The 25503-nt window shown below is 52.5% G+C and overlaps 1 protein-coding gene across 13 annotated transcripts in view; it reads left to right on the top strand.

Moving 5' to 3' along the window:
* Nucleotides 1-466: 466 nt before the first annotated feature.
* LOC121434148 (serine/threonine-protein kinase WNK2) overlaps nucleotides 467-25503 on the top strand; it is a 108502-nt gene continuing 83465 nt past the window's right edge. For 12 of the 13 annotated variants that reach the window (XM_041632986.1, XM_041632982.1, XM_041632980.1 and 9 more), the window contains exons 1-2: nucleotides 467-701; nucleotides 1235-1917. In XM_041632986.1, coding sequence (XP_041488920.1) covers nucleotides 1237-1917 — 681 coding nt within the window. In that variant the 5' untranslated portion in view covers nucleotides 467-701; nucleotides 1235-1236. Of the gene's footprint in view, nucleotides 702-1234; nucleotides 1918-10960; nucleotides 11011-25503 lie in introns of those variants that run through there. The other variant, XM_041632987.1, reaches the window with a different exon arrangement.

Below are 25503 nucleotides of genomic sequence, written 5' to 3'. Positions count from 1 at the left end.
GACTAGTGAGCGTTGACCCCAGCGTGAGCTGAGCTCCTTCTACCGTGATTTCTCTTACATAGTCCTTCCATATACCTTCTCTGCACAGGCCAGGACTCAAAGGGACTTTCCTGGAGGGGTTGGGCAGTCCATTCTGTAGGCTCAGGTTAGGAGAGGCAATGCTGGGATCTTTAGCTTCCTTAGGGAAGATGTAAAGGTCCTCGCCCATCCTCTGCTCCAGCCTGACACCTGCGGGGAAAATAGGGCCCCTCAGGGTCCACAGTCCTGCGGACGATTTCCAAAGATCTCCAGGGCCCGGCGTCTGTCTGGGGCAGGAGCCGCAGGTGGAAGCCTTGGGGAGCATCTCGCAGGTGTCGGGGCTCAGGCGCGGCCAGGTGGGCGTGTCTGGCCCCGCCCCGCGCGCAGGCCTTGGGAGGGTGGGACGAACGGAAGCCCCGCCCTCCCCGCGCTCTTGGTCGGAGCCGGTGCGGGAGCGGAGGCGCGCGGAGCCGGCAGGAGCACGCGGGAGCGCGGCCCCGCAGCGGCCCGGCCCGAGGGAGCAGCACGCAGGAGCAGAGCGGTCTGGCGACCCCCGCCCTAGCAAGGACCCCGCCCCAGCGCAAAGAGGCCTCGAGAGCGGACTCCGGCCCCGAAGCGCGGCCTCGCCCGCCTCGCTCGCCCGGATCCCTGGGCTGCGGGCATGGACAGCGCCCGCTCGCCCTGTGAGTATCGAGCCCTCCCGCCCGCCGCCTTTGTGTGCGCGCCGCGCCACCGCAGCCCCCTCCCCGCGCGCCCCGGGCCCGCGTCCTTTGTGGAACCGGCTCTTATCCGGTGCTTCCCCCTGCCCCGGGCCTCCTTGTCCCCTCCTCAGCCGCCCGTGGGACAGCCCAGCAGGGTCGCTCCCGGGCTGGCCTTGACCCCTTTCTCTAGTCTCTGTAGGTAGCCCTTCCGTAGCTCCTGTGGGCCCTCTGGGACACCTAGCAGGTCGTCCCTCCTGGAGTCCCCGGGATAGCCCGAATCAGGCCGTGTTCGTGGCTTGGGGCTGAGAAGAGCCGGGCATCCCCTTGCCCTCCGCGTTTCGGGGTCCCGTCTGCAGTCCGGCTCCCCGGAGCCCGCGGGGGACCGCCCGGCAGGCCACTTCTGCGGCGGGGCTGGGCAGGGCGCGGGCCCAGGGGCGGCGCTGTCTCATCCCGCGACCCAGGCAGGTGCGGCGGGGCTGGCGCTCACGCGGGGCCCGTGTGTCCTTGGCCCGCAGAGATGGACGGCGATGGCGGCCGCCGAGACGCCCCCAACGCGCTGATGGAGGCCGGGCGCGGCACGGGGTCGGCGGGCATGGCGGAGCCGCGGGCGAGGGCGGCGCGGCTCGGGCCCCAGCGCTTCCTGCGGCGCAGCGTGGTGGAGTCGGACCAGGAGGAGCCGCCGGGCCTGGAGGCGGCCGAGACGCCGAGCGCGCAGCCCCCACAGCCCCTGCAGCGCCGGGTGCTTTTACTCTGCAAGACGCGCCGCCTCATCGCGGAGCGCGCCCGGGGCCGTCCCGCCGCGCCCGCGCCTGCCGCGCCCGCAGCGCCATCTGGCTCTTCGGGTGCCCCCTCGGACCCCGGTCCGGAGCGAGCGGCCACGCAGGAGCCAAGCCCAGATCCCACCACCGCCTCAGCCACAGCCGAGCCGGCCCCCGACGGCGGCCCGCGGCAGGAGGAGGCGCCAGCCCCAACCCAGGAGGACGCTGGAGCTACCGAGGCGAAGCCCGAGCCCGGGCGTGCACGCAAGGATGAGCCTGAGGTGGAGGAGGACGACGAGGACGACCTCAAGGCCGTGGCCACCTCCCTGGATGGCCGCTTCCTCAAGTTCGACATCGAGCTGGGCCGAGGCTCCTTCAAGACGGTCTACAAGGGACTGGACACGGAGACGTGGGTGGAGGTGGCATGGTGTGAACTGCAGGTGAGTGTCGGTACCCACAGGTGGGCTGTCCGCAAATGCGTCCTTGGGTGTGTCCTTGCTCTTGCACAGGGCTTTAGCAGCCCTGGGGATGGTGATGACTGGTATTGTCACCCCCTGTGTGGGTGTCCCGCAAGACATGTGTCATGTGTATGGAAACCCTGTTGGTGCTGTTTCTGGACCTGTCACAGGTTGAGGCTTGTCATCTTGGAGGTCAAGGCTGACTATGTGCTGTGCCAAGTTGTGCCCACGGTGACAAAGACACTGTAGTGGGCAGTGGAGCTAGGTCCTGTTAGCCCCTGCCCCTTGGAGGTCCTCAGAACCCACTTTTATTGACTCAGTAGACACTGGAGGTCGTGAGAGAGAAGGCAGCGTCTGGGCCCTTTTCTAGATGGCTTGGAAGCTCCCAGCTGTCCTCAGATTAGCATCTTCCTTTGCCCTGTAAGATGTAGGTGTGATAGCTGCAGATGCCTGCAAGGGCTTCCTCTGACTCAGGAGTGATGCTTGGTGGCTTGGGGCCCTGCTGGCCAAGGCCTAGAAGCCCTGTCAGCAGCTTCCTTGTGCTCTAAGAGCCTGGTTTGTTCGCAAATGAGGTGTGTGAGTGAAAACCATGAAAAATGCCTGCCTTCTCTCTTTTTCTCTCCCCCTTCCTCTCCCCTTCCCTCTCTCCCCTACTCCCTGTTATTCCTTCCATCTCTATTTCTATCTCTGCCTCTTTTTCCCTTTCTTTTTGGAAGCAGAGGCTCAGCATGCATTTTTCATAACCTTGCCCTCACGTTAGCTGTATCAGGCCTGGCCCTGAAGATTATATAAACCGCAACCCTAGCCGTCCTGGGGCCAGCCTTGGAAGAGGAGGCAGCTCCTGTCACAAGGGGTGTTTACAGTCCCTCCCTTACTGGGAGGGAGGGGCAGCTGTCAGGCAGGGGCCAGCTGGGAGAGTGCTGGCTGGTGGTGTAAGCTTACCCTGCTGGCCTGTAAAGTTAGCTGGCCTTCCAGGGCTGGTGCATCCTGGGCAAGCCTGGGTGAGCTGGGTGCCAGGGCTGCCATCCACCGAAGGATGCCTGCACTTTGGGCCCAGAAATGGGATTCAGGTGCCATGTTCTTGCGCCTGCAGGGTGCTCAGCATGCGTGTATGAGCTGGGCTCATTTCGAAGGTGTTTGAACTATCAGTCATTCAAAGCCCTTGTCTCCTCACTGCCCTTCGATTCTGTCATGACAATACGGCGTTTCATGAGAGTCAGTGGTGTCTTTGGGGACTTTCAGCAAGAGTTGAGGTTCTTTCTCTCTCAGGGTTCCTATGAGAATCACCCCTGTCCTTTGCCTGGCATGTCCTAGACCTTGCAGAGAGGCAGCCTTGATGGTGCAGAATGGGTGTGGGTGGTGGGGAGCATGGCCTATGGCTCAGGATCTGGGAGTGTGCCCAGTGCCCCTGCCACCTGAAAAGGCACAGAGGAGAGGATTCAGAAGGGGAGATGATTCTCTGTTCTGGAGAACGGCATGATTCTTGGCTCCCCATTTTCCTGCTCTTGCCAGATGACTGGTGTGGCTCTCTGAGCACCTGCTGGTGCCACTACTATGGAATGTCACTAAGGGTAGAGGTCAGAGAAGGTGCTATGGCTGGCTGGATAGGAGATAGACTTCCATAGTCCAAGCCTGCCTATCTGACCGGGGTATTGGGGGGGGCACTCTTGTTAATTCCCCTTCCCTTTAAGGCAAGACATGTCAGTCTTGACCTTGTTGTGGGTGGGGCAGCAGAAGGTGAGACCTGACTGGTAGCCTAGGGTCTTTGGATAGTTGGCTCTAGGTCAAAATGGGGTAGCTTTTGGACTTTAGTGCTATCCCTTGCTTGGGGAGACTGGAACCCCCCAGTAGGAAGGGAAGCCGTCCTCACACCTGTTTCAGTGAGTGATGCTGTTCATGTTCAGCTCAGGCTGCCATGCATGATATGGGGTCACCTTCCTCTATCTGACCCACCCTGGGAAGGCTCACATGACAGGGACCTCGACCAACTTAGAGCCCTCTAGATGAGAGTCCCCACATCTTAAGTCATATCGATGATGGGATCATTGAATGACTGCTTGATATCAACCAGGAGGTGGCTAGATGTCGCAGGATTTGGGAGGATGGCAGAAGCCTGACTGAGCATGGGAGAAGCCCACCCAGTTGCCCTTGTGTGGTGTCCTGGGCTGAGGAGATAGTGGGGCAGCAGGATTCTATAGATACCCAGATCAGGCTAGGAGAGGGGAACCAGAGTCCTGGTCCTGGGTGGGGGTGTGATCCCCATCCATCATATGCACGCCAGCAGGGTATGGGCTATAGGTTTCCTGGTGTTGGACCCAGGAGAGAGCCTTGTTTATCCACCATGTACTGGGTTCTTCCCGAACCTCTGAAGTCTCCAGTGTTTCCAACTGTTGGGGAGGGTTCCTGGACTTTGGATGGCATGGTGAAGGGAGGGTCTGCCAGGACGTTGTTTTCCTCCAGGGGAGGTTAGCCTCCACTGCCTTCTCTGGACACCCAAAGGGCTACGGGCTGTTTACTCAGGTGCCTGCTGAGTGACTGCTTCCTTTCCTCACCCCCAGGGGTGGGCCTAGCGAGGCCTCCACAGTGGTAAACGGCTGGAAGTCTCTTTCCAGGGTTCCCTGCCAAGGGGCGGAATCAACACAGTCACAGGCCTTGTGAGTAGCTTAGAGGACACTGGGTTCCCTTTAGTGACTCCGTGTTGAAAGGGTTTGACAGGGAGAGCGGTATGTGCTTGTTCCACATCAAGGGCAGGAAGATGGCCCACCTTCTCAACTGCAGACATGCCGAGCTGGAGCCTGGATTTTTTTTTTTTAAGCTGGGGGTGGGGAGGCATTTAAAAATATTTTTACCCCGTTGTCTATTGTTTGAATGCACTTTACTCCTGCTAGTAGAGCTCCTTACAGTGGCAACGGAGGAAGCAAAATCATGCCCAGAATCCTCCTTCCTCATCCTTTTCCCCTGCTTTCTGGGAACTCAAATGTCCCCTGCTGTGTGCCCCAGTGTGCCACAGAAGTCCTGCTGTGTGCTGCTATGGCAGGGAGGGAACTGTCTCTAAGAGGGGTCTGAGCCAGGTGTAGGTCCTTTTGTGAAGTGGAGGTGCGCATCCCTTGTTCCTGGTAAGCTCATCTTGCCCCTAGCAGAATGGTCTGAGGCCTAAGGAGGAAGTGTGGGGGCGGGAAGCTTTGTCTTCTCAGCCCTGCCTAAGCCTTGCTTGCTAAGCAGGGAGGAGACAGCCTCAGGGTGCTCCAGCCCCTAAGTGGGTCCTGCTGTGTGTTATGGGCACCTAGAAGAGCTGTGTGCTCTCACCTCATGCTCTGGCTAGATGTACAGTGTCTTCAGCTGCCAGTGCTGGGAGCAGGTGTCCACCAAGGGCTCATCCTGTGTGGCTTATGCCTTGGAAGACAACTCAAGTACCCCTGAGACTTTTTAAAGGGTCCTCTCTGCCTTCACGGTGCATCTCTCGTCCCTGGCCCCATGGTGTGGGAACAGGAGGCAGTGAGCCACCATCCCAGCAGGCAGTGGTGCTTTGTAGGGAGAGGACACTCCGAGACAGCCTGGCCTGATTTGGCTGGCGGTCACCTGGCCTTCTTCCTCTCTTTTTGTTTTTTTAATCCCCTGAGTGCCTAATTTTATTCAAAGAGCTATAATTGACAACTGGTCTGTGTTAGCGCTGAGCTCACCTCCTTCATGCATGCTGACCACAGCCTTGGTTTGGTTGGTGGGAAAGGTTGGCTCTGGCTGCCTGAATGGCCTGTGGGTATGGCTTTCCCATCAAGTGTAGAAATGTGGGCACCTGTACTTGGGCCCCTCCCCCCATCCTCACTCCTGAGTGGTGGTGCGAGGTGTGTGCAGCGAGCCACGTGGTCGGCTACGGTGAACAGCAGACCAGGCTACGGCCATCGTTCCTGGAGTGTGAAGAGGCCAGGCACCCGTAGAGGCAGGTGCTTCGACAGATGGATGCAAACCTGATGGGTGTTCTCAGAGGCTCAGGCCTTTGCAGGTACCCGGCTGAGTCTGATTTAAGGCCAGATCTCCGTGTGACTCAGGCAATGATGGATCTTTCTCTTCTCAGTCCCCATTGAGGACCCGTCTCACCCGTGAGGGTAAAAGGGCACGTGCCGTTTGTCTGACCTGCTGTCCTTGAGCTGGTGTTGCTACAGCTCTGGTTTCCCAGATGCCTGTGAGGCAGCTAGATCCACTTCCCGTGGCGCTGGCCTGGGACACTGTGCAGATAGTCGCATCTCTCTCTGTTCTGTCCGCGTGGGCCCTCTAGGACATTGTTGAGCGCTGAACCCTGGATTTCCCTCCTGTTAAACATGGACAGGGTGTGCAGTCCTAAGACTGAGGCCCAGGCAACCTAAGGTAGTTACTGAGATAGCAGATAGGCCAGGTGGAGATTTGGGGAGGGGCCACTGAGGCCTGGAGGAGTTCAAGGTGATGTGTGATTGGCTGGGCCCTGAACTGGGAACAGCCACAGAGCCTGGGTGTGGGCATGCTGGCAGTGAGAATTGGGCTGGTGACTGCAGGGTCCAGAGGCGTCTGAGGCAAGGATGGCTCCTGTGTACTTGGCCACGTGAGGACCGGGCAGGCTTTGAAGCTTCATGTTTGTAGGGTGCCAGGTAGGGCAAGGCTCTGCGGATGAGTTGCTACCCAAGAGATAACCTCAAGAAAAGGGAAGATGATGGTCTTGAACAGTGGTTCTCAACCTATGGGTCATGATGCCTTTGGGAGGGTCACATATCAGATATTTACGTCACGATTCATAGCAGTAGCAAAATTACAGTTATGAAGTAGCAACAAAATAGCTTTATATGGTTGGAGTTCAGCACAACATGAGGAGCTGTATTAAAGGGTCGCAGCATTGGGAAAGTTGAGAGCCACTGTTCTAAAGGATCTAAATGACCCCGGTCAGTAGTGCAGACTTCTATGCTCATTGGTCAGGTTGGCTTTTGTTCAGTCTGGCCCCTAATTCCAGGCCTGGGACCACCCCAGCGAATGGATCAGGTCATGAGCCAGGAGACACAGAGAAATGTCTGCAGATCTGAGAATGCTGTGGTGGGGACTTCGAAGACTTGTGGGAGGAAGGAGTGAATCATTTGGACTGGACACCTGAGTAAAGGCCCAGAACGGGAGTCCTTGCATAGATGGCAAGGCAGTTAGATGGGCCCCAAGGGCAGCCTGGAGGCGTGGTCAGGACTTTTGTCAGGGTGTTCTGAGCAGAGGAGAGGGCAAGAGTACATGGCAGGGAGCCAGCCAGGAGGGTAGGGCGGAAGGCAGGGTCAACTCTGGTGTACTTGATTGTGTTAGAGCGCGATTTGAAGGTGGAGAAGGTGGGAGTGGAGGACATGGTGGGGACTTGTACCAGCAGAATACAGGACCAAGTTTTGCTGGCAGAACCTGCTTTTGGGAGCTTCAGGTGTAGATGCAGCCATGGAGCGTGAGGTGGGAGGTCGTGGTGGTGGTAGTGTGTGTGGGGTGTCTGAGCTCTAGTGGAGGCCAGGCCTGAAGGGAGGTTCTTAGAGGCCCTGCCTGTTCTGGTGGCGCCTCAGGACAGGTGTGAGTTCTGTCCATTGTCATACAGGAGGGGAAAGGGTTTCCTCACGGCGTGTGCTGTCACAATAAGGAAGTACATATACTGTGACCTCTGTTGTCATTCTCGAGCCTTCTATGTTGCTAGCCAGCTATCCAAGACAGCTTCACAGTCTGAGCAGTGCTGGGCTGTTTGGCGTGTTCAGCGCTGGCTGCTCACCTTCCAGAAAGCTCAGTCTTACTTGTGGTTCTTCTGTGCCCTGTGGGTGTCTCTCAGGGCTTGTGGCTTGGACCTGGCTTTGGGCCGAGGCTGCAATGTGTTCAGTGTGAGTGCACAGGGCCCAGGTTACTGCAGTAATGGAGGAGAACTTGACCTGGTCCAGTGGAGGTTTAGGCTGTATGTCTGGTCTCCTTTGTGGTCTGCCCTGGGCCAGCAGCTGCGGTGAAACCCTTGTGTCTTTTTGCAGAGCTGAGATAGATCTTAGGGCCTCAGCTAGTGCTGCCCTGAGCAGTGGTAGAAAGGGGGCTTTGGGAACGTATAACCAGGTAAGATATGCGACCAAAGATTCTGGCCCTATACACATAGATACTGTGTGTGTGTGTGTGTGTGTGTGTGTGTGTGTGTGTGTGTTGGGGGGCTTGCCATCTGGTGGGTACCTGCTACTGAGCCTTAGTGTTTTTACCTTGGGGTAGGGGCACGATACGATGCTGGCCAATTCTCAGAACTGCATCCCATAGAGCATATGGATGGACCTACATTGACTCTCTTCCCACCTTCATAGTAAACAACAGTTTGTAGCTATGGAGGGCGAGTTGATCCTGGCAAGGCTGAGCCCCAGTTCCCACCTTGGGGTGGGGGAACAGAGCCTGGGGTGCTGGGCTGTACCAGCCTCAGCATCCAGGTTGCAGATAAAGGCCAGGGCAAGAAGCACAACAGCTGGGGTTTCCGAAGGCAAGTCAGAACCTGGATATGGCCTCTGATACCCCAGGGCTGCAGGCTTCTGCAGGCTGGGGCGGGTGGCTGCAAACTCCCTGCTTCTCGGCGTTTTAAAGTCCAGTTTTGTTGTTGGTTCCCAGACCATTGAATTACTACTTCCAAGGTAGCATTCATTAAATATATGTAGCAAGTCTTTCTCTGTCCTGCTAGACAGCTCCCAAATAATGACACGGAGACTTATTATTAATTATGAAAACCCAGCCTTAGCTTAGACTTGTCCTACTAGCTCTTATAACTTAAATTAGCCTCCTTCTATTAATCTGTTTTACCGTGTCACTTTTTACCTTTCTTTCATTCTGTATATCTGACTTCCATGTCTCGTTGGCATCTTGCTGACGTAATTTGCATGCTTAGATGATGCTTGCCGGTTTCTCTCTCTGCCTGGAAGTCCTGCCTATACCTCCTGCCTCGCTATTGGCTGTTCAGCTTTTTATTACACCAATCCCAGCACAGCCGTACATTGTCACACAGCGTACAAATATCCCACAACAAATATATATTAGAACTGTGGAAAAGAATAAAAGAGAAGCAATCGAGAAAGTGTGGTGTTGAGAGAAGGGTAGACAAATCAGAAGAATAGAAGAGAGAGCCTAGAAGGCCCACACAGAGAAAGTTGATGGCTCTGATAAGGCAGCTCTTTTTAATAGAGTAGTGAGAGGCTTTTCAACAAATGGTGCTGGGGACAGGTGGACTTTCAAACCCAGGGCTGTGGCTCAGCACGGTGCTTGCCAGGTGAGGCGCTAGGATCCATCTCAACTCTGCAAAAAGACACAAATAAAATAAAAGTTAAAGAACATACACATTTGAGACCAACAGCAAGCCACATAGGACCTAGAGTGCATGCCCTTCTGAAGAATCAACCTAAAAAGGATCACATCTAAGTCTAAAATGCTCAGAAGCTGGACAAAATCCCAGGAGATCTTGGTTTTGGCCATGACCTTTTAGATGCCTCACCTAAGGCACAGCCTGTGACAAATAATTGATAAGCTGAGCTTCATTAAAATTAAAATCTTGTCTGTGAAAGACACAGTCAAGAGGATGAAAAGAGCAGCCACGAACTGGAAGAGACTGTTGACCAATACCTCAATAAAGGAATCCAAAACATACAGAGAAGTTTTCAGAACTCAGCAATAAGAAAATAACCAGACTGAAAAAAATAATAAGGTGTTGGTGGTATAGTCAGGAGGCAGAGGCAGGCTGGTCTCTGTGAGTTCAAGGCCAGCCTGGTCTACAGAATGAGTTCCAGGACAGTCAAGGTTACACAGAGAAACTCTGTCTCAAAATAAATAAATAAATAAATAAATAAATAAATAAATTTTATTAATTAAAAAAAATGTAGGCTAAAGGCCTAAATGGACACCTGTCTGAGGGAATGCTCATACGGCCACTAAACATGAAATTATGCTTAGTATAGTGTGTTGCCAGGGAGAGGCAAACTTAAGTCCCAATGAGAACACACCGAACCCCTATTAGAATGGCGAAAGCCAGAACAGCTGACACCACCACCTGCTAATGAGGACATGGAGCAACTGGAGGACTCCCTCATCACGATGGGAATGGAAAGTGGCGACCCAGCAATCTTCCTCTCAGTATTTACTCTGTCTCGCATTGAAAGTTACAAACCCACATTAAAAACCTGTTCAAGAATGTTGTTGGTGACAGCTGCGTTTGTAAGTGTTAAAACACAGAAGCCCCCAAGATATCTTCCAGTAGATGAGTATATTTTGTGGTATGTCCAGAAAGTGGAGTATACCTCAGCACTAGAAAGAGCAGAGCTGTCAAGCCATGAAAGACAGGGAAGAATCTTAAATGCGTATGGGTAATGAAGACACTGACCTCCGAAGGATGGATTAACCTCATGCATGCTCTAAAAGGCAAAACCAAAGCTGGCAAGGTGACTCAGCAGGTTGAAGCGTCCAGATTTACAGAGAAAACTGACCCCTGACCTCTGACCTCTTTATGTGTGCCTTCTCCTAGTAAATAAACAAATATAATTAAAAAAAATAAGCTTAACAAAGAAGGCAAAGTCATGGAGGTAAAATAAAGATAGAAAGCAGGGATAAGTGGGGACGGTCAGAACATAGTGAGGCCGTTCTGTGTGACAGTGTTGGCTGCAGGTGGCTTTAACTTGTCTGAGGGTACAGGGTGTACGGGAGCTGTCAACCTTGACCAGTGTTTCCAGGGAATAATGACATGTCTATTTTGGCTTGTTGCTTGTAATAAGTGTGCCATTCCTATGGAAATTTTCCAGCACAGGGAACTCCAACCTTCCAGAACCCAGCACTTCTCTTCAAAATGGGGTTTATGAAGAGAGAGGAGCCTCTCTCCATCAGAAAAGGTCACAGAAATAAGAAGCCACCTACTGTCCAACAAACACCTTGATTGTTTTACCTTCCAGTGCTCTGCACGCACACAGGGTTGACAGCTGTCAAGTCTCTCTTGATTTGTTGCTGTTGAGGGCTTCTGTTCCATGATTTTCACCTGGCTCAGGGATACGGCCCAGGTCCTGAGGAGATGTTTCCTGAGAGTGTAGCTCAACTCTTCTCTGGGTAGGTAGATGGACCAGCAAGGCAGCCCTGGGTCAGGGACTCTCTCGAACAACTGTGGCCCTCACCTTAATGTTTGAGAGCCAGCTATGTCCTAGAGTCCCTGGACCTCGATGTTCTGGCCAGGAGCAGGATCCCCACCGGAGGGCGAGAGAAGGTGGTGAGAGAGAGGCTCGGGGCCTGCAGTCCTGGAGGCTTTGCTCAGGGTGGCTTCAGGGTTTTCTTCAGCAGGGAGCCCTTGGCCCAGGCCTCAGCTATACAGGATCTGAACATACCAGCTAGGCTGAGCATGGTCACAGGCAGGAAGGAAAGGCTTGGATTTGATGGGAACTCCCTTGGGTGCGGAGATCCACCTTTGCGCCCATCAGTCATGAAAAACCTCCACTTTCAGAGATGAGAAAGGCTCAGTTGGAAGGATCCTGTGAAAGGTCACTTGGTAGAGCAGTGTCAGATGGCATGGCCCACAGTATCTCTGTTGCTTGAATGTCTTGCATGTATTCAAAGTGTGGCTGTAGAGAGAGGCCTGGGGAGTTCTGGGTCAGCCAGGCATGGTTACTGCAGAACTTCTCAGAGCCTTTAAAATGCCCACTGTGCTGTGAAGTGCTGGGCTGTCTGGGAGAGTGTAGCTTACCTACAGTCTTCCATTTCTGTGCAGGGTGTCTCCTGGCCAGGGTGGGGAGGTATGCACTGGTGGAGGGGGCTGGTGTTGGAGGTATTCTCGTGATATTTCCCTGCATCTCTGCAAGTGTGGGCTGTCCTGCACGAGTCAGTGGTGCTGTTAATAGCACACCTTGGCCTTGTGACCTCTGTGTGTCTCAGGCCAGATGTCCTGGAAGGGCCCCCCCTCCACTGTCTTTCGTGCCTGACTCTCAGTGTATATGCTTTTGAATGGGTTGGGAAGACTTTCAGCTGTGAGCCTACTGCATGCTAATCCTAGGCCATGCCTGGAATCTGAAAACTAGAGAGAGCCAGATTAAGGGCAGCTCACCAGTGTTGGTAGGGGACACAAGACATTTCTTCTTTCTCTTTTAACTTTCCTCAGCCACGTTGACATTTGACCTTCTTCTTTTTTTTCAAGGCAGGGTTTCTCTGTAACAGCCCTGGCTGTCCTGAAACTCACTCTGTAGACCAGGCTGGCTTAGAACTCGCAGAGATCCACCTGCCTCTGCCTCCCGAGTGCTGGGAGTAAAGGCATGCGCTACTACACACACCACTACACCTGGCTTGTGTTTTAATTCTTACAGGAAAATCTTCATAGGTATCTTTGATCTTTCTGGCTGCAGGAGAATCTGTGGTCTTCACTGCTACGGGGGTGTCTGGGAAAGGCTTTATTTGCATGACTGTTTTTGGTTTGTTACCCGAGACTGAGTATGAGTACCCTGGATTCTCAGGATGGGGTAGCAGACTGTGAGTAATTTCTCCCTCTATGGGAGTGTTGGTGCTGTGTGCAAAGGAGCCCTCATCCACTTGGGTAGGTCCCAAACAGAGCAGCGCACCTGCTAGCTTGCCTGTCTGGCCTTATGCACACCTGGCCGCCGTGGACATCTGCAGGCCCTAAGGCTGCTGCTTTCGCCCACATGCCCTGATTCTTGTTCTTCATCCCCGTCTGGGCCCCATTGCAACTTTTTCCTCCTAACATTGTAGTTTCCCTTTCTCTCTCACTTTCAATTTCTGAAAATCCCTGGCTACTGGCAGAGTGGAGTTAGGAATGGAGTGTTGAGAATCTCCATCGCTGCATTTCAGTGCGTATTATCTGACCCACTTTGGGTTCCTCCTTGAATACTTCGGCAAGCCTCTCCTGACAGGAACAGGGACAGGTCCCCACAGAGCCTCTGCAGGGTCATGCCCAGGGCCCAGGTGGGTGGATCTGTTGAATGTGTCTGGTGTGTGGCTTTGTGATTCTCATGATTGCTCTCTTTGGGTTCCCTGTTTGCTCCTGGAACCTCATCTGTGAAGAAACTAGTGTAGTGTTTGGTTATCACATCTATTTTAATCTAGATTAGTGGTTTTCTACCCTCTTAATGCTATGATCCTTTAATACAGTTACTCAGATTGTGGTGACCCTCTATCATAAAATTATTTTGTTGCACTTAATAACTGTAATTTTGTCACAGTTATGAATTGTAAATATTTGATATACACGATATCTGATATGCGACCCCTGTGAAATTGACCCTCAAAGGGTCGCAACCCACAGGTTGAGAACCACAACCGTTTCCCCCTTTTCACCCCCAGTTAACCTTTCAGTGTATAGAGACTCCGCTGGTTCTGTCTGGTGTTTCTGGTCAGTGGAGTTGGACTGTATGTCTCTGGAGCAGCAGCCACGGGGTGCTGCACGTGCAGGTCACAGGGCTGGCCAAGCTGCTGTCCCTGCTGAGACCTGAGCACTTCTAGCCCAGAAATAGCCGTGCTGACACCCATGGACGCCATGTACCCTGGAGACTGAGCAGCTCCCATTTTCCCTTCTGAGGAGGAAGCAGAGGGACACTAGGGTGGTTGTTCAGTCTTACTTCAGGCACCTGCCTTGAACCCAAGACTGTGATGGAGCCTGCTGGGTAGCAGGCTGCTGCTGTTCTGGGGCTGCTCTGTTCTGCGTTGACTTTAGGGTGCTGCGAGCCTCCTGGCACTCTGAGCTCCTGGTTAGGAGCCCTGGATAAGAGATCTACCTGTCCCAGTCCACTGACTACTGGTAGCACCCCTGTGACTTCACAGGATGCCTGGCCCACCTGATCAGGGCAGAATATGTCTGAGATGTTCCTCTTCTATCATCCCTGGACCTGCTTCATTGGGATGACACCCTAACAGAGAAGCCACAACCAAAAGGGGCTCTCTCTAGGGAAGGATTGTTTTTTTTGGCACCCACGACCTCCTTCCTTACTCTGATGTGACTGTTGTCTGATGTCATCCTCCTGGAAAGTCTTTCCGGGTCATGCTCACTGCATCTTTGCTGACATACACAGAGGTCTCATCAATTATCCAGGGCCATCTCCATCCACCCTAGCCCCACCTCCCACCTGAGGTTGGTTGAGCAATGTGGGCCCAGGTCCACTACATTGTAAATTATGCCTGGGCCAGCCGTACCTGTTGTCACCTTGCTGGAGGGCCAGGGGTGATTAGAGACTGTGCTTAGCCCCTACCTCTGCCTTTCCAACTGACCCAAACTTCTGTGCTCAGGAGTATAGTCTGGGGTATAGTCTCTGCCTGACTGTGCCTCTGGGAAGATGGCTAATGTCTAGAGTTTGGGGTGTCTCCCAGCTGTTCTCATGCCTTCAGGGTCTCAATACAGCTCCTGTTCTCTTGCCTGAGCCTAACCTTGAACTCCATTACCCCCTTTGGCAGCAGGGTTTGTGCTTCTGGCAGTCAGGGTGTGTTGTGCGGTGCTTTTACATCTTTACTTCAGGAGGCCATATTGCTGGGCCAGTCAGCAGCGAGCTGCCAGCATCCCTTCAGACAGGCCCGAGTGTTTCTTCTTTTTAGTAGTTAGTTTTGGCAGAGGCGAGAGTTTGGCCTCTTTGGATGGAGTGTGGAAAACACAAGGTTGGTGGGGAGTGAGGAGGCACAGGGGTCTGTGTCACTGTCCTTCACTCTTGGGGTAGAGTTTCAGAAGCCCTGTGATCCCCAAGCCTTTGGGACAGTGTCAGGGGCTGGGCAAGTGCCAGAGCTGACAGGTCGTTGCTGAGTGAGGTTGCTTCCCTATGGAGAGACTGTGGAGCTAAGAAAGCATGCTGAGAACTCTGCCTGCTGTGCCTGTGTGGGCACCTTTGTCTCCAGAAAGCCAAGGTCCACTAATGCTGTGCTGGGAGGTGGGAAGCGGGCCCGCGTTCTGCTTCTGGCCTGCTGTACTGGCCTGGTAGGTGTGGTAGGTGCTGTGTGGGCCTTCACCAGAGGAGGAGGTGCTACTGCCTTTTGTAGGAAGTCTCATGTGGACAAGTTAAGGTAGTCGGGTGGATGTTGGGAGGTGTTATTCAATGGGACAGCATCAGGGCTTTGAAGTTTGTCCTGGGGTTTCCATATCATTTGCCCATCTTTGTGGAGTTGGGGACATATGTAGTGGTGGCCCATAGCCTATCCCATCTGAAAATGAACGTTCATCTTTGGAAGTTCAAGGTGAAAGAGAATGGTGGGTGCTGGGGCTGTAACCCAGTTAAGAGAGTGTTTGGCTAGCATGCGAGAAGTCCTGGGCTCATTTCCCTAGCATGGAGTAAACCAGGTGTGCTGTGTATACCTGTAATCCTAGAGGTGGATCAGAAGTTCAAGGTCATTCTTGGCTACATGATGAGTATGAAGTCAGTTTGAGATACATAAGACCCTGTGTCCCACATCCCCCCCAAAAAAGTGTTCCTAGGGTGGTCCTTCCTTCCCAGAAGAGATAAGGCAACTGTAACAGATTGAGGAGCAAGTGTTGCAGGAAGCTTTGGGGGAGGTGCTCCCTCTGAGTGCTCTCTGCAGGTGGTTTATGCCCTTGTCATTTCCTCTCTGTGGCAGAACTCATGGGAGCAGGGCCAGAGTGCCTGCCCCGCTGGCTGATAGCCCTGGCTGGGTACCTTCTCCTGAGAGCTAGGACCTAAGCCCCAGGTGAGATGTTGGCTGAGGCCCAGAGAAAGCACCAGCTGGAGTCTCCCCCTTCTCCACTCCGTGGCTGCCTGCATCTGTGTTTACCGCTCCCCTCTCCCCCAGCTCTGTCTCCCCTTGCCCTAGGAAGAGCCTGCGAGGTTCGCTTCTGGTCTGTCTGAAATGGCCTGTCAACCTCTGTAAATATTTGATGACCGCAGTGATAGAAAGACAAAGACCTGCTCTGTTCCCTGCAGGGGAGTGAGATGGTGACATTGGAACGTTCCAGCCCCACTGGCTGCTTCCCTGATGGCTTGTGGATGGTTTTCAGGCAGGTTCTTTGTGTCTGTTCACCCCAGGCCAGAGGAGAGCCCCTCCGCCTGCCAGGGCGAGCAGTGGCAGCTGCCCGCTTTCCACCTGGAGTGCTGACTGGGTGGGGAGGGGCTGGGCCTGGCTCAGGGTCTCATTCTTCTGACCGTTTGGCCTTGCCCACTGGGCTAGGTTTAGGAAAAGGAATGGTGGTGACCTGAGCATAGCAAGCCACCCTTGCTCTGTGGCCTGTCCTGGCCTCCTGTGTGACTGTGTGTGTGGACCACGCTGCTTGCACATGTGTGCACACATATATGTATATGCCCTCTCCTTAGCTTCCTTGGGAACAGACCTGCCTTGGGGTGCTTCCGTGGTAATGAGGAGCCTTTTCAGGAGGCTTTATGGAGGGGCCACCTGTCCCATGGGCCCAGGTGACACTGTGTGGGGGAGGAGCTGGAACTCCTTGGAAGCCCTGGGGCTCTGTAATGGGAAGATGAACATTTACACAGCTGACAGTCTTTAGACAAAAGCCTCTGCGTCTTTTCTCTCATCTGCGGCTGGGGCTTTGGCAGGCTTCCTGGTGGAGGCTGAATCACAAGGTTTAAAGCTGTGATGATTGTGAATGGCCAGCCGGCATGTCCTCCCTGCTCAGCAGGAAGGTTTTCCGGGCTTTGGGGAACATCAAGGTATGTGCAAGCTATTCTTGGCAGACACTCACAGTTGGAGGGGGCGCTACAATTCTGCAGACTTAGTAGTGTTGGGATTCATGGTGGGGACGGTTCTTTTCTGCTCTGCTCTTGCAGGGTTCCTATAGGAACTGTGTTCTTGTCTCCAAGGACCGTATCTGATGGCATTTGCCAGGTGTCCAAGCTGGTGTTCAAATGTCCAAACTGTTAGGGCCATGTCCTGGTGCACAGTGCTAAAACGGGGGCTGAGGCTTGAGACTTCGCAGCCTGGTCATGGGCCGCAGTGTCCTTGGTGGGCAGCTTGGGTACAGGGCTTCCATCTGACTTGGATTGGGAGCCTAGAGTGGCTTAGCTGCCTGAGGATTCAGGGCTTGACATAAATGCACAGAAAGCCCAGCAAGAGGCCTGGCACAGGGAAGCTGCAAGAGCAAGGCAACCTCCCGGAAGGCAAGTACCTTCCGTGAGCCCAAGGTCTGAGTGTTGCAGAGAAGATGATGATGGGTGATGGCATATGCTCTGTGGCATGGACTGGAGTGGCAGCACGTCAGGGCCCAGAGAGTGCCACCAGGAGGGCACGGCATGTGGTAGGCATATCTGACCAGTGTAGCAGGGCTGTAGGGCTGAGCAGCTGGCTGGTGTAGCCCACCTTCCCTCCAACTCTCCCAGGCAGGGCTGCAGAGCTGTGATCCTGCCTTGGGCCGAGATCAAATCCGAGCAGGTCAGGACACCTTAGGCCAGCTAAGGCTTGGTGGGTAAGGGAGCAGGGCTGTCTGAGAGAAGCCTGACCTGCTAGGCTACCATCTGAAGTGTGCTGACAGATGAGCATTGTGCTGGCCCTTCCATCCCCAGATCCTGTCTCCCTCCTGCTACTTGGCCATCAGATTCAGTGCAGAGCCGATTCCCCATGGCTTCATTAGCAGATCGTTTATACCAGTGTTTAGGGATACAAGTCATGGTTGAGAGGGCTGTGTTCCTCTTCCCAGGGTCAGAGGCCCTCAGCATATTGTATAGGCTGGCCTCTGTACCCTTTGGCCTCTCCGGGGCTTGGGGCTATGATGAAGATGGTATGGATGAAGCCCTGTGTCAGAAAAGCGAATGGCTGTGATGGACCAAGGCTGACACTCAGGCTCTACCTAGAACCCTTGTCACTTGGGGAGACTGCCTGAAGGCCAGCCTCCTCTGTACCCTCCAGTTCCCTTTCCATATAGTGTTCTATTGACTTCCTCTCTGACCCCTTCAGCTATAGGATCAGGCCTCTCCCACCCCTGTCAAACATGCTGATTCCCCTCCCCCTCCATTCTCTAACTGCTCTGACCAGCCCAAGGCTCTGTCCCTCTGGCCCTCCCTGCGGCCTGTCTGGAGCCTGGTCTCCATAGCAACAGTTGCTGCTGTGGAAGCTGGCGCCCGCTGAGTCTCATCCCGTGGGGAGGTATTTTTGGCACTGCTGAGGGATTTTATTTTATCTTTGGTGTTGACTTTTACTCTGGGTGGCACAGAGCTGGGGCAGTGCTGGAGGCATCTTGATGTGGGAGCATCTGGTCTTGGAGCCCCCCCTTTTTTGTGGCACTTGCACAGGCCTGGTCTCTAAGGTTGATATGGATATATTTGGAGGTCTTGGGCCCCAGATATGTCAGAGGACCCGAGTGGCACTAGAAATGGGTGCATATTGATGAAAAGAGGCACCGGGGAGGGTCAGATCCCTGGAGCAACCACAGCCTTGGGTCATGGCCCACTTCACAGATAAGAATAGGGGTGCCGTGAAGAATGGCGTCCTGCAGGGAAGGCAGATCTCAGAGCTGCTCTGATGCCTCCCTGCTCTTCTGCAGGGCTCCTGTAGGCATGCTCTGTGTGGTGCTGCTCTTTGTCCCCTACCAGGAGGTCATTTCTGCAGAGCTGCTCCTTTGAGATTGGTGGAAGTTTTGACAGACGGAGCGAGAAGAGAGGGGATATCATATGGTGCCTTCGAGCCACCAGCTGGTGTATGTGGGCCAGTGGATCTGGGACCCTCCAATCTCCATATATGTTGAAGGAGGCTGCTTGTTTGTCCCCGCCACCCAGAACTGAAATAACCACACAGAAACAATATTATTTAAAACACTGCTTGGCCCATTAGCTCTAGCTTCTTATTGGCTAACTCTTACATAGTAACTTAACCCATATCTATTAATCTGTTGTATCACCACGTGGCTGTGGCTTACCGGCTAAAGTTCCGGAGTCTGTCTCCAGCAGGGCTACATGGCTTCTCTCTGACTACGCCCTTCTTTTTCCCAGCATTCAGTTTGCCCCCCCCCCAGCCTAGCTCTGTTCCCCTATAGCTCTGCTATAGGCCCAAAGCAGTTCCTTTATCAACCAATGTTATTCACAGCATACAGAGGGGGAATCCCACATCACATGTACGCTGGCCTGGGAGAGTCAGGGCTAGGCGAGATCACCTTGGTTCCTCTCCTCATCTGAGTTGCTAGTGACTGCCCAGCTCTGGCTTCTGGTTCATCGTGAGGATGATGGCCTTGTGGCTGATGAGGAATAGGTGAAATGTCCTACAAGGTCCTAGGTGGATGCATGCCTGCCCACCCTGAGAAGCTGGCCCCAAACATAGTCCACTATGTTACTCTGCCCTGTGGTGAGCCCCTGGAAGGTCTCAAAAGGGGCTGTCCCTCCTGAAGAGACATGAAGAGTCTGTCCTGGGGCCTCCCTTTGCCTCTCTTCCTCATCTCCCTGGGAGACGCATGTGGCTGCAGTTGGCTCTAGTAGAAGCCTGGGATACAAGAACTGTGCATCCTAGGGTAGGGATTGGGAACAGCAGTGAGCTGTGTCAGATTTAGGAAAGATGAGGTACCCCCTAGTCCTCTCTATCTGTTATTCTGGAATGGAGGCCACGGAGATATCCACAGCCAACTCAACCTTTTCCAGACCCTCCCTAGACTTGAGAGGCTGTCCATACACGGATTGTTTAAATCAGGGAGACTAGCCAAATGAGGAGCTAATTGAGGGCCTAGGCAACAAGTTCCTTAAAAAGAGCAGAAAACAGAAGTATCTAGCAGAGCTTACATTCACCCCTTGTTGGCAACTGGGCCTGTAGACCTCTGTCTTGTCCTAAGACCCTTAGCTCAGATAACACCCTCTGGTTGTCGAATGATGGGTTCAGCCTGTCTTCGCCTGCAGTTCCTCCGTAAGGAGGGGATCCCCAGCTCAGCATCCTCACGGGGCATGTCCCTTGCCTTTCACAATCCATTCAGTAGGAAGCAGGTGCTCAGTCTATGCTCATGGCAGATGAGGCCACCCCCTCCTTCTCAGCTCCTCCAGGAGTAGCCTGACAGGTGGCGGAAACTTTGGGAGAGGCGGTCACGCTTCACAGAAATGGCAATTCTCTTTCCAGTGAGTATATCGGTACAAACCCGAAGCCATTTATAGAGCAGATGCCAAAGGGAGCACTTGAGGAATTAAACTCCATGGTAACCTTGCGGTGGAAATGAAAATAGTCTCGCTGTAAACAATCCTCTGCTGCCTGGGTCATGGCCTGGGTCCTCACACTCCTGAGGCACTGGAGGACGCCTGCTCCCCCACTCACCAGGTGCTGTCTTAGATTTCACCAACCTTTGCAGATGGCAGAGAATTGGTGAGGCGTGGGAGAGCAGCCCCGTGCATCTGTGGAAGCTCGACTGTGACTTTCCTTTTATGTGTGACGCTTGCCCTGCACCTTCGTGCTTGTTGTCTGGCTCCCCGTCCAGGGGCATCATGAAGGTTCCACGGTCCTTTCTCAGTTCTCTGCTGGCTCCTCTTGGGTTTCTGGTTCATTCTGCTCTTGTAAGTCTCACTACAGAGACAATTCCCAGGCAAGACCCAGAGCAGTGTGGTGCCTGAAGGTTTTCCCAGATGAGCCTGGAGCTGACAGTCCCAGGTGAGGGTATGCCTTGGCAATAGATGTCTTATGTCTTTGTCCAAGCGCCCCCACCTTGGACTAGGATGGGAGGTTTTCTCTTGCGGGTGGCATTTTTGTGTTAACATTACCTGATATTTTGTAATTTTCCGAGAAATACTTTTGAAAACAGTAGAGGAAATGCATTGTCCTGGTGAGGACTTCTGTCTACGCATCTGGCCATTGAGCTGGTTCCTCTCCCTGCGGTGTGTGCTCTGTGTTCTTGTCACAGATGTTTGGTGAGCTGCTCCCCACTAACTGAGTCTGCAGTGATTGTAGTTCTGGAGAGCCTGGTGCCAGCTTGCTTCTGGAACTTTCCTAGCTTCACTAACCCAAAGCTGCAGCAGTCTGACTGCAAAATGTGACCCCTTGGAAGTAGCTTTTTTTTCTTTCCAGTGGCCTCCAGGGAAAAGCTCTGGAGAGCTGGCGTGTGCGTGAAGACCTCTGATCTGAGGAGACTGGCCACGAGGCCAGGTCTGTCCCAGGTGGGATGGGCTGAACTGCTGTAGGACAATCATTTGTTACCACGGTTGTGTTTGCCCCGCAGTGGAGGATGAACCTGAGCCTGGGTCAGGACGTGCTGGTTCTCATGCCCGTTGCCCACTTGGAATGTGGACGGATGATGACCTGATTGAACTCTACTGTACTTTGCTGCCAGTGACCTGGGATGTGGTGGGTAATAGTGGCCTTACGGTCACCCTTGGGCTTCACTCTCTGGAAGCAGACTTTGTAGTCAGCTCCAAGCCTTGGGGACCTCAGCTGAGAACAGCCTGGGGTCTTCTTGGTCTTGGTTTGTTCCTACCAGTGGGTTGTGCTTAGGTCAAGGGATAACTTACATTGTGACAGAAGGGGGGCCCTTGTGTCCAACCACAAGATCTGCAGCTAGTCTGGGCATTGTGGTCACCCCTAGACCCCTCAGGTGAAGGTGGAGTTGAGTGAGTGCCTGTTATACCAAGTCTTTAAAATTACATTTACACATTTATTTATTTTGTGTGTGCGCATACATGTAGAAGTCAGAGGACAATTTATAGGAGTTGATTATAGAGCCAGGGGATTGAACTCAGGTCATCAGGCTTGGCAACAAGTGACCTTACCTCTCCAGCTCTGATTTTTACCAAATCTTACCAAAGATTTGATTTTACCACAAAGGGGAAGCTAACTGTGCTTGAGGAGGTGGTGACATAACCTGACGTGTGGTATGTAACCCAGGACTGCAGCCAGACATGTGTGACAGAGTGGAAGCATGTGACATTGTGGTATTTGATGGAGCTTCTTAAACTGGGTTGTGGCCTCATGTAGATGTGACTTACTAGATTGGGGAAAATTTGGTAACAATAAAAGGTTTCTGGACATGAAGTGACAAAAAATTAATTCAAAATAAAACAGGAGTCCCAGGTGTTTCTGGCAGCCCTCACCTTTGTATCAAGTAGTTTTGTACTGTTGATGCTTTCACGTCGGGAAATGGGAAATCGAACAAAGCCCATCTAAAGTCCCTTGGTTCAACTGTGCTCTTGATCTGCAGGACTTTCTGTGGTACAAAGTCTCTTGCCCTCGTAGGGATATAATGTAGCACAGGCTGCCGGAGACCTTTTTACGCAAAAAAAAAAAAAAAAAAACCACAGAAAAAAAAGTGCTGTTTGTGTTACTGATAGGAGTTTCACAAAAAAACTGTTCAATGAATTTTGGCTTCAGGCTGGGGTAGAATTTCCAGCCGTTTTCTGAAAGGGCTTTAAACACACTTCTGCCGTGTTGCACTGTGGAGTTATGTGAACTGGCATTCTCAGCACTGACAATTATAAAATCAAAATATCTGCTGTGAAAAATGCTGAAGATACTCCATCCCTCGTAGCATGGAATCTTCAGCCAAGATTTAATTCTGTGTGTAAAAATAAACAAGCACCCATCTCATTAGTATGAAAATGTGCATTTTAAAATAGATAATATATATGTAAAATGTACACATACATACATATACACTGTATGTGCATAGACATACCAACCAAAGGTTATATATACATATTTATGTGGGGTGTGTGTGCAGGCAATCATGTATGTGTCTACATTTATGTGGGTCAGACGTCCTCATCAGGAGTCTTTTTCAGTCATATTCCACTTTTATTTTTTGAGACAAAGTCACTCACTGAACCTGGAGCTCACTGATTTGGCTGGGCTGGCAGATGAGCCCCAGGGATTTGTCTGTTGCTGCCTCCCCAACACTGGGATTATAGATGTTCACGCCATGCCTGGCTTTTACTTGGATTCTGGGAATTCGAACTTAAGTTCTTTTAATTATCTATGCAGCAGATACCTTAGCAACTGGACCATCTCTCTGGTCTCTAAAGAATTACTTTAAAATGCAATTTCTTATGACTTATTTTCAGTCAATATAAAAGATTTGCAGGCCTATTTTATATATCCACATTCCTGGAGTCACGTAACAGTTTCTCAGATGGAAATGGGTTAAGAAGCCCTGGTGTAGCCAGGCGGTGGTGGTGCACGCCTTTAATCCCAGCACTTGGGAGGCAGAGGCAGGCGGATCTCTGTGAGTTCTAGACCAGTCTGGTCTATAAGAGCTAGTTCCAGGACAGGCTCCAAAACCACAGAAAAAAGAAGAAGCAGCAGCAGCCCTGGTATGTGACACATGCCACGTGGTGTGAGTTGTGACATGTGTGTAGAATGGAACTTGGAATGCAGGACAGGTAGGCAGCTGCGGAGGTTCCAGACTGTATGGCTGCCTAGTGTTCTAGAGCCTTCGTTTGCAAGGAGGGGAGTCTGGGTCTAGGTGCTGACTCTAAACCTTGCCTGTTCTGTGCTTGCCTGAGGGTACTTAGGGAGGGGGCTAGGCTCCGCAGCTTCTCAGTCACCCGCCCACTCACTCTCTTTTTCTTTCAGTCACCCACTTACTCCTCCAGTACTCAGTTACTCATTATTTACTATTCCTTCACTCGCTACATTCACTCATTTGTCTGCCCGTTTGTTCATTCATTCATTCAGTCACCTGTGTATTTATTTAGTGAGCATTTGTTCACTCATCTGTTTTACATTTCATTTCCTTGTGCGTCGTGACTCAGCTTCATCCGCTGACAGCCATTCACTCCTCATTCTCCATTCATTTCCTCGGCCATGTCTTTGGCATTCAGTGCCGTCTCATTTATTATCCATTCTCTCTTCCGTTGTGCCTCCATGTTCACTGCTCATTCACTCATGGTGTCTTCATTCACTGAGTCACGTGTATTCTCACGCCTGAGTTGTGAGAGGCACCCCGAGATCGAGCAGGGAATGAGGAAATGGAAAGGTCTTGAACTCTTCTTCCTGGGTTCATGTAAGCATCAGTGAAGTCAGTAACTGGGATGAAGAAAGGTTCTCTCCGTTCATTCTTTGGGCTTGGCGTGGCATTCCTGTCTAATGGGTCTTAATGATAGCGGATGGCCCAGAGAGACTGCCCTGTGTGACCATGTGGACAGTGTGCCCTGTATGTAAGGCTGCTGGACTCTTGTTTTTTTTATACTTGCTGATTATGTCATTACAGCCAGAAACACACCTCCAAGACCCGGGGAAGTGGTGCACGCAGGACTCTGGACTGTCTGTCTTGTTAGACACATGGTACAGGCAGCTGGAGTGAGTTTGCAGGGCTCAGGTTCTGACCTGACACCTGCTGTTGAATTTGAATCTTGTTTCTCAAAGTGGGACGAGCATCAGCTTGCACATAGGGCTGAGTCTTGAGAGCAGAATTCCTATCTCTAGGTCACTTAGTGGGCCCAGGGCATGCATGACCTTGAGTAACTTGTTAAAGTAAGAGAGAAATTAGGTACAGGGGAAGGGCCATTGAGTGAGAAAGAGTCCCCTAACCCAGTTTTTCTGACATGCAGTCACGGCATGTTTAGATTGAGAGTTTCACTCCTGGATATCAGAATGTGAAATGTCCTAGCCGGAGGAGGAGGAGCAGCACTTTCCAGAGTCTCAGATACAGTTGGAGGTAGAGGAGGGAGGTCTGTGGTCACTCAGGTACCAACCTCCTTCCAGGAAGGGGACGTCAGCAGAGCCCAGCTCTACAGCACATGTGCAGTTAGTTACTGTGCATCCCGAGGAGGGAATCATGCTCTCCGGAGAGGACTGGAGCAGTAGGGACGTCTGTGTTTCTGCTGTGGGCATGCCCTGGGGAAGGCGAGTGCTGAAGACGGGCAATTTAGTACAGCAGGGTAATTGGCATGGTGGCTCTGAGAGCCAGTGCTGACTTCATCTGTCGTCTCCTCTCATTCATTGTGTCTGTGCAATTTGGGGGTCATTATTTCATCACATGCTTGCACACGCTCGCAGCGGCAAGCTTCACAATCACTTTGTCTTCACAGGCCTGGATGCCCTTTAATTAAACAAGCAGTTCTTGGGGCGTTGGGCCCCAGGAAGTTCAGAGTTTGTACTTAGTTTGTTGGGCAGCTGTCATTACATTTTTTTTTTTTGTAGTTATAGTAGAGATTACACTGCATTTCCAGAACCTCCCAAGGCTTGATATAAACTCACACTTTCTAGGCACCTCCCAGGCTTTTGGGGATATTTAATCTGCCATGTGTTTTTTTCTTTTAATGTGTGTGCATGCATGTGGAAGCCAGAAGTCAGCCTCAGGTCTTATTCCTGGCTTCCTTGGGAGCCCAGGAGCCATCTTGATATGTGTGTGTTATATATGCTTATGTGTGCTAGTGTGTGCGCCATGTGCTGTTTCTGCATGCAGAGGCCAGAGGAGGGTGTCTGCTGTCACTCTCTTACTCCCTTCAGACAGGGTCTCTCACTCAGCCTGGAGCTGGGCTGGCAGCCAGTAAGCCCCAGGGATCTTCCCGTCTCTGCCCTACATAGTGCTAGACCCAGGCCTGAGCACACATGGCTTCTTACACAGGTCCTGGGGATCCAGACTCTCATCCGAAGGCTTGAGTAGCAAGTGCTCTTACCTGCTGAGCCTCTTCCTATCTTATCTTACTTTTCCACAACAAGGACTTAAGTAGCCTAGAGCTGGCCCTACAGAGTAGACTGACTGGCCGGCCA

This window comes from Microtus oregoni, unplaced genomic scaffold (assembly GCF_018167655.1).
Source record: "Microtus oregoni isolate MIOR12 unplaced genomic scaffold, Mior012 000042F_ref0000377, whole genome shotgun sequence".
In the NCBI taxonomy this organism is placed as follows: Eukaryota; Metazoa; Chordata; class Mammalia; order Rodentia; family Cricetidae; genus Microtus; species Microtus oregoni.
This window is presented reverse-complemented; position numbering and strand designations above follow the sequence as displayed.